A 12274-nucleotide genomic window follows, 5' to 3' on the forward strand; every position below is an offset into this window, starting at 1 on the left:
ATAAACTATTTTGCCCATTGTGTTCATTTTTTTCTATAACTGATGTTTGGTTGGCATAGCTAGTAGCTCATTTGGCTATTTAATACAGCCTGTCCTACACTTCCTTTCATAACTGGGAAGTGAAAATATTTGTTTGAAATTGTGTACCTACACAGTTACAGTTACTTTAATTTCTCTCTCTTGACATCTGGTGCTACCTTCATTGACCCCAGAACGTGGTCTGTGCAGACCAACTCAACTATTTCAAGTAATATATGCTACTTGGGGTTTTGGTTGGTAATAAAAAGAAGATTTTATAAATGGGATGGTGTGTGTACCATATATTTTTATAAACAATCTACCATACAAAATGTACATGTTATTTCAACTAATATGTATATATGAAGTATGATACATGGGCTGTTTTACAAAAATGCTGAAAGGTAAACTTTTTACACTATTTTATTATATATATGCAAAAATATTGCTAATTTTCTTTTCATAAATTATCTTTCTATGCATAATATATTTCAGTGAGGTTGTACAAAATATTCACATAACAAAAAGCACAGAAGGATCATTTAACAAAGCACTCAAATCATATAAATCAAAATAAACAAACAAACTTGTAATAAATATTTTAATTGTACAAAAAATGACAAAAGCTGTCTTAAATTGTATACAGAACATATATAACTGACTTAGAGTTACGAATTGAGGTTCAAGAACCTAAGTTTTACAGCTCGAAAGCCTTAACAGAAAAAGAGTCAATGGGAAAGCAACAGTGCAAGACTGGCATACATCAGGTCAGCAGTAAAATAACTTAACGGTACTTTTGTGCATATCCGCAACTTCTGCCTTTAGTAGATGACCTCACCAAAAACATAAATGGTTTATATATATATATATTTATAAATCACATAACAATAATATAAAAACATAGGATTATAATGTACAAAAGGTGAGCAAAATACTGGGTATGACCCACTTTACAAAGGCTGCGAACTCAAACACAGAAACGTCATCTCATATTACTAATAACGCATTTTCTTCTCTTTCCCTTAAACAATTGTGACAACGTTTGCAGGTCAATGCCTAATCGCTCTGCTATCACAAGTAACTTAGCTCATGTTAAGAAACAATTTTCTCCTCTCTTCTTTTGGCAAACTCAACATGACAATGAAGCTTTCACTTTTCTACTGACAAGCCAGTTCACTGGACTTGTTTTCTATATGCACACATTTAAAAATGTGTTGAGAGGAACACGCGGTAATATGCAGGCTATATACTCCATCAAGAATTTTTTCATATACAACTAGAGAATTGGAAAGATGTTCCATTTAAAAAGAAATAGCACACATATTAAGATAACAGGTCAACAGGTATATACACCACATATCGTGTGTCATCATTATTAAAATACTTGTTCCACACAAAGATGAGAAAGTTCCATCAATTAAACTTTGTGCTTTTATATCTGCCTAGCTGTCTATCATACAAGTGACTATAGTTATATGTTAAAAACATGATACATAAGCATATAAGAGATTTCCCACATATGTATACCTATGATGGGGAGTTACAAAAATCATATTTGAAAACACAGGAACATTTTTACAACTTCAAAAAAATCAAGTACACAGATAACCGAAAGTCCCACCTATTTATTATTCAGATACATAACCGTACTACATACATTCTTCTCTAATTATAGGTTGTTATTTGAAAGAAGAAAATATCAAAACAATGTTAACTTAAACAGTAAATCAAATATATATATTTATATATATATATAGAGTCAAGGTGGCTAGTGTATCAGGAACTATCCACCACAAAGCTCTTATATACTATGCAATCTTCCAATATTGAATACACACATTCATACAAGAAAAACTCCTGACTGTGCTTTCTCAATTTTGTACACCCTCTTTTTACCTAGTTAAGTACCAATATTTTCATTTACTGTTCTGCCAATTTCAAATGCAACATGAACACAAACAGTCCATGTATGATAACGATGCTAGACTGATGAACTTATTAACGATAATGACTTATAATGACGTATCATGATATGTGAGTATAGTTCCTGTGAACACTGAAGGTGTTCATCTGTACGGTGCACTTCCAGTTAGGCCTTATTCTTATCATACAAGAGGACAAATTTCCACAAATCACCTTTTCTTTCTAGCATCTGCTTAACCTCTTTCAATTTTCACCAGTCTGAACAACAAGAAGAAGAAAACAGATTGGTCACCCGAGACAGGTTATCACAGCCAGATAGTAGTTTTCCTCAGAGCACGTGTATTTGAGTATGGCCTTAATATTGCCTGTGGAGCAGGTCTGCAGGCTCTAACAAGGAGTAAAGACAGCAGCCAGTACCGGAACTAGACTCGATCGACATGATACACGCTTTCATAGAGATCAATGTGGACTAAGTGAAACGTACACCGAAGGGTGCAGCCGAACACATACATCAAGGTTTAAGCTTTTGTAGACGTACGTACATTACAGACAGACGCCGACACGGCGGCTACGAGGAACTCTCGACACTCGAATGCGACATACGAAGCTTTACCCTTGAGCAATGTGTTACCGTTTACAGTCATAGTGCATAAAGACATTAAATTTACAACAAATGGGCTAGTTTAGTTCTTCCATTAAAACAGTGGAAATAACAAACAAATCCCACCATCCAGGGTATCCATACGTACGGAGTTCGCGCAGCAAGCTCACGGAGTTCAGCGTACTGTAAGCTCAAGCACAAATGTCGTAAACAGAAAAAAACTGATCTATTAGATTACACTTTGTACATTAAGAATGAATACACTCTGTCGTCCAATATTAGAATTCGTATATAAAAGTAATGTTCCTAAACTAAAAAATTAGAGATGTGCCGTAATATATGCATAACATATGCACAAAGCAGTCTACTAAGAGAAAATAATATCGGTATAAAAGCTTAAAACCTGACGTACGTGCAGAGGTTCGCGTTACACGAATACCGTACACGTACGGTACGTAATAAACTGGCGCACAAAATGTAGGCTCGACCTCGACCGGAGAAGGAAACAAACGACAAATGCGGGCCGGCAAAAGGACGTCCCGCGCCCGCGCAACAGGGAGGGTCGGTCGCGCCTACATTTTACGCATTACAGAAAGGTCGAGTGAAAGTGAGGACGAGCGTCGGTGGCGTGCCTCTGCATCGTCTAAGTAGTGGCCCACACTCCGGGAGGGCAGTGGCGACGACGGCGGCAGCGAAGGCCGACAGCTCAGCAGTAGCTGTTGTCGACCCACTCGGTGACGCCGAAGTCGGACAGCATGTCCGTCATGTCGGGCGTGCACGAGAACTCGAGGTGCGAGCCCGAGCTGGAGCTGGTCGTGTCGAAGGAATCCAGGTCGTTGGTGAAAACGTTACTAAAAGTGTCCAGGTCGACCCTGAAGTCGGGCGAGATCTGTAAGAGGTCCGTGAGCGAGTCCAGATCGGCGAGGCTCGGGTTCTCGACGGCGCCGTGCTGCTGCAGTTGCTGCTGCTGCTGGTGAAAGTGGTGGTGATTGTGAGACGAAGGCGCGACGTCGGCCACGTCGGGCACGGCCGGGTCACAGGACACGTCAATGGGCTCCTCCTTGATGGTTATCTCCTCGTACTCCATGGGCTCCATTTTGACGGGAGCCAGCAGGGACTTCATATCTGGTACGACGGCCGGGGACGGCGCCGCGAGGACCAGAGAGGGCAGGCGTGCCACCGCCACGGGCGTCACAAACTTCGTGTCCAGGACGGCGACGGATGTCGTCGACGACGCCTCGTCGTACAGCGACGCGCTCTCTGGCGAGTCGGGGGTGTCGCAGGAGGGACTGGACGGCACTTTGGCGGCAGCGTTGGGCGGCTGCGGGGCGTACTGCAGCAGTGGTGGTGACGGCGGCTGCTGCTGCTGCTGCTGCTGTTGCCGGGCGGCGCGCACCTCTTTGGCCTTGCGGTCGATGGCCAGCTTTACCTTGAGTGCGCTACTGCCGCTGCTGCGGCTCAGAGGCGGCAAGATCCTCACTCCGCCCCTGGATGCCGCTCCCGTCAGGCCTTCCAGACCGTTGTTGTTGGAATCGTTCCTCTGGGTGGGCACCGACGTCGCAGTCGACGTGACCCCCGCGGCAGCGGCGGCTGCTCCCGTCACCGCCACAGACGTCGCGGCGCACACTGCGGCAGCGCTCTTCTTGCTTTTCTTGGAGGGCGACGCGCTCTTGGGAGGCGGCTTCACGGCCTTCTTGCGCGGCCGGTACTTGTAGTCCGGGTATTCCTTCATGTGCAGCTGGCGCAGCCGTTCTGCCTCGTCGATGAAGGGCTGCCGCTCCTCCTCTGACAGCATCTTCCAGCGGCGGCCCAGCCGCTTCGAAATCTCCGCGTTGTGCATGTCTGGCTGCTGCTCGCAGATCTTGCGCCGCTCGATCTGTGACCACACCATGAAGGCATTCATGGGTCGCTTGATGTGGTTCGGGTTGTTCTTTTTGGTCTGCAACAATAAAAATAAGGAACACATAAATAAATGCTCCCAACAAGAGGGGCTTGTTTTATTATTTAAATAGATTTCTGCTATTAACACCATGACTATATATATATATATATATATATATATACACCGGGTGATCAAAAAGTCGGTATAAATTTGAAATATGAATAAACCACGGAATAACGTAGATAGAGATGTACAAATTGACACACATGCTTGGAATGACATTGGGTTTTATTAGAACCAAAACAATTACAGAAGTTCAAAAAATGTCCGACAGATGGCGCTTCATCTGATCAGAAGAGCAATAATTAGCGTAACAAAGTAAGACAAAGCAAAGATGATGTTCTTTACAGGAAATGCTCAATATGTCCACCATCATTCCTCGACAATAGCTGCAGTCGAGGAATAAAGTTGTGAACAGCACTGTAAAGCATGTCCGGAGTTATAGTGAGGCATTGGCGTCGGATGTTGTCTTTCAACATCCCTAGAGATGTCGGTCGATCACGATACACTTGCGACTTCAGGTGACCCCAAAGCCAATAATCGCAGGGAATGAGGTCTGGGGACCTGGGAGGCCAAGCATGACGAAAGTGGCCGCTGAGCACACGATCACCACCAAACGACGCGCGCAAGAGATCTTTCATGCGTCTAGCAATATGGGGTGGAGCGCCATCCTGAATTTTGGTTCTAATAAAACCCCATGTCATTCCAAGCATGTGTCAATTTTTACCTCTCTATCTACATTATTCCGTGGTTTACTAAGTTTTCATATTCATACCGACTTTTTCTATCACCCGGTATATATATGTAAAAATCATTCGTGAAATGTGTGCTGTGCGACATAACTTTGAAGTAATCTATATGTCCTACGATCCAACCCGACAATGATTCCATCGGATAATTGTTTTAAGCGACAGTCAACACCAGAAATGTATCATAGAAAATGTATTACACAGTGCTATACTGTAAATTCGTACTTACTATATTACAAACTCGTAATTATTCCGACCGGTTTCGGTCTTGACCATCATCCAGGATGCTATATGAACGAGGTATGAAGAAAACATATGTAAAAACCTACTAGGTCACAAAACCAATCTTTATTTGGTAATAGCGAAAGAAAAGTTTCACTGTTTATCTTTCGTAAGTACCAAATTACGTCTAGTTTATTGCATGCGCTTTTGAATTCGTACGTTGTTTACATTTTGTTTTCTTCGTTTCACGTTGGTATGGTTCCAAAAGAATGGTCGACGACTGAAAACGGTCGTAATAAAAATTAATTTACAACAGAGCACTGTATCGTGCAAGTAGTACAAACGGTACTATCACTTACGGTAGATCTTGCGCGCAAATGTTTTGTTTGTGTGTGTGTGTGTGTGTGTGTGTGTGTGTGTGTGTGTGTGTGTGTCCTGATCTACTGATTTCGATTATAAGCGAACACCCTGGGGACCGTGAACGATCTCCTAATTCCCGTGTGAGAAGAATCGTCGGTACTGGAAAATCTTGTTTTAAACTAGTTACCTATGAGGTCAATAATCTGCTTCAAAGAAACTTGATTCTCGGTATTAACATTTGTTATGAAACCAACGCAAATTATGCTTTGGATCCAATTGAAGGATATTCATTTAACTTATGTTGCTTTAGCAAATAATTCGAAACAACGGTGATTTTCGGTATCATTTTATCTATGAGGGAAGTGATCCGCTTAACAGCTGTCAAAAATATTTATAACAGCTACAGAGCACTGTTTGTTACTAAGCGATCATCGAATGAAAAATTGTTATATTTAGTAGAGTGAAATTTAATTACTTTCTGCACCTTATGCTCAATACGTGCCTGTGCATGTCTTGCGGGATTATTACGTAGTTTTCAGTTAAAGAAAATAGTGTTAAATGTTAAACGAGGCGTAGATTCAAAAGCATGCAGTCCAGTTGCTTTCCCTGTATTGTCACACGAAAAAGAAGAACAAAAATAATGCATGGACGACAATCACCTGGGAACACTAGTGCAGAAAAACACCAATCTTTGCCGGACAACCAATTTGAGGAAAAATCCTCGTATTACCAGTGGGACTGCGCAACACCCAGTTCACTTCCTTATTCATTACAGACATCCGCTTAATAGCTGCGGCTACACCAGTGCAAATGGAGCACACGCTCAATATGCATGCGGTGGCGAAACGGTGCGGCCTTCAGATGTTCCAGAGCGACTCCCTCGCCGCCTGAGTATTCAAATGTGCGTACCGCGACCTGTGCTCTTGCTTCATTAGCATCCCATTGCGTAAGACAAAACATGACCTAATTCCATGACCCAATTATTCACAGGCTTATGAAAATGTAATGAGTAGTGTATGCACGTCCTGTCCCATCCCAACAAGTAATGCGTCTCGCGTACCAGAAGTGCCGAACCCCCCACCCCCACCCCCGCCCCGGGCGCGATACGACTTACGTATCGAGGTATGGCAGAGTACAGGACAGGCGTAGTAGCAGCTTGTCACACTTCAGCAGCCGATGGTGGCTTCGCGGGATGGGCAGTAAGAAAACGGTGCCCTGCCAAGAAAACCTCGACAGGCGAAAATCATAACATTCCCATCTAGCTGACAAGTATGAGCCATGCCGTAGGAAAGATGTTGCCTTTCCTTGATTTTTTTTTTTGGTCATCAGTCAACTGACTGATATCCTTGATATCCTCGATAGACTATCAACTGGTGTCCGATTTCCAGTTCTATTCCTGGGGATTGGATTGTAGAACACAACCACGCTCGGGATACATGTATGTACTGGAAGAAAAAACTGCTCCAGGCGAAAACGCGAAATTTTGCTACCTGCGATCAACACGTACTGAAGTGTCGTAATATAACGGAGGTTAAATACGATCAACAGATCGTATGTCAACAATGAAACCACAGCCAACAAACGCATCCACACCGTGTAGTAACAACAGCCCCGTAATATATGTACTATAAACTATAAAAGTGTTATTTGAGGTCATGCTGTTTCGCTTTATTTAAAACCATCTTTAGTGGTCAGATTTTTTGCTTCCTATTGCATTCTTGACAATGTTCCACACACTCGATTTTTAGAACACTGTCAAATGCAATGTTCTAAACTGTGGAAGAATATTTCCTAAATGTGTCCTGTCTTGGAGTTAATACTGGAGAACTTCACGAGGAAAGCTCTTCTCTAGAATCCTAGTAACACGTTCTCAACTATTTTGATACAAAAACGTCTCCTTGTGGTTTGAGACCATCTACTCAAAATGTACATCTTATGCAACTCACTGGTAGCCTGAGGATGACAAATCAGAAATTACTTCTGTGACCTTGTAAAATGACCGTAACGTGTTTTCCTTCTGTTGTTCAATGTTTCAGCTTATTTACTACAATTTGAACAAGCAGCCTGTGGTCGACTTCAGGCCGTCAATACCAAGTGGCGGAGAACGTTTCGACAGCGCTCATAGCGCATTTCGCTGACCGCGAACTTGTTTTGCTCTCCCAGATTTATTGCGAGGCGTGTGTCAGTCGCTGAAACCTCGCCGCAGCGCTTAGTCAAGCGCAGGCGAAGGTTGCTCACCAAGCGAGCGCCGATCGCCGGATAGCTATCGAAATTTCGAAAGGCCCAGGCGGAGAGATAATGCGAGATACAGACACGCAAGACCGAAGTGTCAATTTTCGACAGTTTTTCCCCACGGAAAATAAACGCACCAATCACTCGCTGCCCGCGTGATCACGCAATTTCAGCTCTCGCAGCAGATTTATGTGTAAACTGATTGCAGTACGTCACGTCGGCTGACGCTCGCGTCAAACGACGAGCGCTACAAATGTTTTCTCCTCGTATGGGCGATACCCCTGTTTCGTCAGACTGCTACAGACGTGACAAAGTGACTAAAAATCAAATAACTAAATGTTAGGGTCACAGGGGCTTCCGCAACAACCTAGCCCAGTTTCAAAAAAAAACACACACACACACACACACACACACACACACACACACAACGGCTTCTTGAACGACACAGTGACTAAGTGAACACTGCTTGTGACAGTCAAGAGAAGCCCCAAGTTCATAGTCACTAAACATCTCCGAAAAGCCTTGATTATGTATACTAATGTGCTGCATCTTTTACTACTGTCTCTTCGTAGGGGAATAAAAGCATTACTGCACAACTCTGCAGTTTGTAATGACGGAATTAACTCACAGCTAAGGCTGATACAAAATCATGATTCTTGCACGCAAACCGCCAAAGGAATTAATGGCACAACTTGACCAAAAGAAGTGATCGGTTAATAGGGCTCATCCTGAGGTATCAAGTAATTATCAGTTTGGTAATGGAGGGAAGTGTGAGAGTGCGTGTGTGTGTGGGGGGAGGGGGGGGAGGTTTATTAGGATAAGAAGAGGCCTGGACAGGGTAGACCAGTGTGGGGAGCTGCATTAAATCAGTCTTCGGAATGAATACCACAACACCATCACAAAACAGGTACCGTACAGGAAATGCAGTGGGAGCGAAAGGTTTTCCCTGCAAGACTCCCGTTGAGGTATCATTTTCGATAATTATTTCTCGTAACTAATGCAACTACCTTCCAGAATGATCTTTGCACTCTAGAGAGGAGCGTGTGCTATGTTCAAACTACCTATCAGTTGGGAGTCGACTTCAGAACCTTGCATTACATAGACACTGCTCGTAATAACTCAGCTATTCAAGTACGATCGTATTTTGCCAACTTTACAGACGCCTTCGTGTACATGTTTCTGGATGGTAGGGATCATAGTTCTGAAAGTGGATAAGAGGAACTGGCAGATCTTAAGCTGCGAGGGCGAGTCGAGACTGATTAAGTCAGTCGGTAATGGCACTGCTTGGGAAAGGCCCGGTTCAAGGTTTGAGTCCCGGTCATGCACGACTGACTCACTCTGCTGCACATTTCTAAAATTACATCGCTTTTGTTTTTTTGGTAGGCCTGACAGTATGGAGGCCAACTGAATATAATCTTCACTCCAATGCTCTATTCTCAGAAGGAATGAAGGTAAGGGTTTGAACTCCGTCGACAAAGTGGCCACTGGCGACGTGGCGCAGGCTGTGATCTGGTAACGTCCAGGCATTCGCCTTAAGCGATTCTGCGAAATCATGGAAAAACCTACATTTGGATGGCTTGACGATGGCTTTGAACCGCTATCCTATGTAAGGGCACACAGTAATTTTGCATCTACTGCCAAAGCTTCGTAGAGAAGTCACTCGTTACAGACTGTGCTAGCCTGGGAAAACAACGGGCCTCTTGTAATAGATTTGAGCTCGAAGAAGCGTCAAGAACCTCGCTCGTCTGCGTCGAACACGACATACCGATGCTTCTCGCTGGGGTACACTGTCCAGGCCGATAAGACATCACCCCCAGAATTGATCGAGCAGAACCATGCTGCTACTATTTTGTCCTGTATCTGCTGTGTTGCAACGTGACGCTGAAGGGTACTCGACGCCTCTGCCTTCGGCCTCGCCGAGGCGGCAAGCTGCCAGTGGGTTCGCCGAAAAAACCTCCCGCGCGCCAGCATTTTCTAATTTACCCTCAGTCCGCCGGCCGAGCTCCATCTAAACTGCGATGTGGTGTCAGCTCACAAGGCCAAGCACATTCTGCCTGACAGCCGGCAGTGGCGCCTCGGGATAAACTCCTCCCCAGAGACCCTGCCCCAAAATGGTGGGGCGCTTTATTTTCGGCGTATTTTAAATTAACGCGATAGCGTTAACAGCTGGCGTGACGCTGCGGGCTTTCATAAATCTGCGGGGTGGTTAGGCCCTCGCGAAAAACAGGAACACTGCTCCGGGCGTGACATCATTCCGTTCTTGTATTCTCTCGCAGGTCGGTTACGTCGCAGTCGTCTATCTCAACAGCGTTGTAGTTAACCCTAATACACCAGCAGGTCACCAGAGCTAACGAACAGTCGAACGCCCGGTAGTCCAGACCGTACTCCTACTAAAATTGCTCTCTGATTTACATTTCACCGAGTCGAGTGGTAAGTGGCCGGCCGCCATCCAATCCCAATTCTCTCTCGAGCGCCATGTGCTGGCTGTGTTGCCTATTTTGAAGGTACGCTCAGCGTACTTGTGAAGCGTAGCTGGCTGCACGCTGACAACAATGCCCCGGTACTGCGATCTATCAATCAGAAAGTAATTTGAATCGGAGTGTGTAAGCTGACGTCGTCGGGACATGTTCTGCTCTCTTACCAAACATACAAAGAAATATGTGACATCAGGAAAAGAACGGCAAAAAATTGAGCGCACTGAATTACACCAGGGAGTGGCCACTGCAGACCACCTAAACAGAAAAATGTCTGTGGATCAAGGCCACATATAAAATGCCTTATAGCTATTCAGTTGAGGAAACTAGGTAGATATTCTAATGTGATAATGTGGAACCGATTTACACTGGAAAAAAAGTTAGTTCCAATCGTGGCCACCAGGTGCAAATCTGGCGCTGTGAATGCGAGGACGACATAGAAATGACTCCATATGTCGTGTATTAGGTCAAACTGTGTGAAAGGTACAACGTTGATTTCATTATTAGCCACCACGCACACTATTTGTTCAACATGTGCACCGGAGACGACGAGAATCAGTTCCTCATTAATGTAAAAGAATACCTATTAAGTTTCACTACCACACGACAGCTGCACCCACACTGGACCTCCGTAAGTAGCTGCCTTTTCGTAACAGCCACCCCGTACATGCTCCAAAAATTTTAATTGCCCGTGCTCATAGCTCTATGTTTCTTAGTATTACAACCATTCGTTCAGTTTAAAACTCATGCTCTACTGGCAAATACATAAAGTGGATGCCTCAATAACTGAGCACCTTCTGCAAGCGGCAGTGAAGACCATTTTTAGAAGAGACATCCGTCACTAAAAAATCCAGCCTCCACGGAATTAAATTATCTCCACCTTAACGATAAGGAAAATGCAACGCTTCATCCAAACGTATTAACAAAATATGGTCGTTAGCGCAACTTCTAGTTCGATAAGAAAGAAAAATTTCCACTGGGGCTGTTGAACTGGAATGTATACTCTGTCTACGCGAATCACTGACAAGCGTGCAATGTATGTGCACACGTCCTTACATAAGTACACTTCTAAAATACCATCGAAACGAACGTTCCCAATTTTGTCCACCTGCGGTTGAACCTGCCATGTTTGAACATACAATGTGATTTTAAACGTATGCTTATGACAGGGGTGTCTGTTACCACTGGACAGTTTGCTATGCAGAACAGAGCACTTATTAAAATGTCAAGAAGAAATAGTGCTAATATTCGTCGAATTTGCCGAGACTGATGAGCGCCGAGACGAAGCTACTTCGCGCATTCCTTTCCATTTTTTCTAAAATGCTGATAGATTTATGCTCGTTGTAATTCTACTACGGATGCACAACTCCTTCTCAAAACCTTGTCCTGCCTGAACGAAGCACGAACTGGGGAAGAGCTGTCATGTTTTCAGCAAGGCGGCTGTGTTGAAAAACCCGTGTCGTTACGGCGAATGTCACCAAAGAATGAAAAAGCTGTCGTGACGACGCGTTTCGTAAGAGACGAAAACTGCTAGCAGGCGACAAGCTCTCCAAAGCCACTGCAGCATCTGAGAAGGTGGGTTTTGCAGGTGAGCAAGTGTCGCGGCTGAAACGGTCGCCGAAATTTCGTAGCGAGACGAGCGTCTGCGACGACCTTGGCCGCGACTTGACCTCAATAGAGGTCCTCAGCAGCAGCAGACGGACGCCCACGTCTTCCGCTGCTCACGCAAAACGCCCGTCTGCAGAACCGGACC

At 44.3% G+C, this 12274-nt stretch overlaps 1 protein-coding gene across 1 annotated transcript in view; it reads right to left on the reverse strand.

The window, feature by feature from the left end:
• Positions 1-331: 331 nt before the first annotated feature.
• The window catches only part of LOC126262321 (transcription factor Sox-11-A-like), a 72355-nt gene continuing 60412 nt past the window's right edge, over positions 332-12274 (reverse strand). Inside the window, exon 2 of the mRNA XM_049958874.1 lies at positions 332-4481. Within this exon, the coding sequence (XP_049814831.1) occupies positions 3249-4481 (1233 nt within the window). The 3' untranslated portion in view covers positions 332-3248. The remainder of the gene's footprint in view (positions 4482-12274) is intronic.

This window comes from Schistocerca nitens, chromosome 6 (genome assembly GCF_023898315.1).
Source record: "Schistocerca nitens isolate TAMUIC-IGC-003100 chromosome 6, iqSchNite1.1, whole genome shotgun sequence".
NCBI classification, from domain to species: Eukaryota; Metazoa; Arthropoda; class Insecta; order Orthoptera; family Acrididae; genus Schistocerca; species Schistocerca nitens.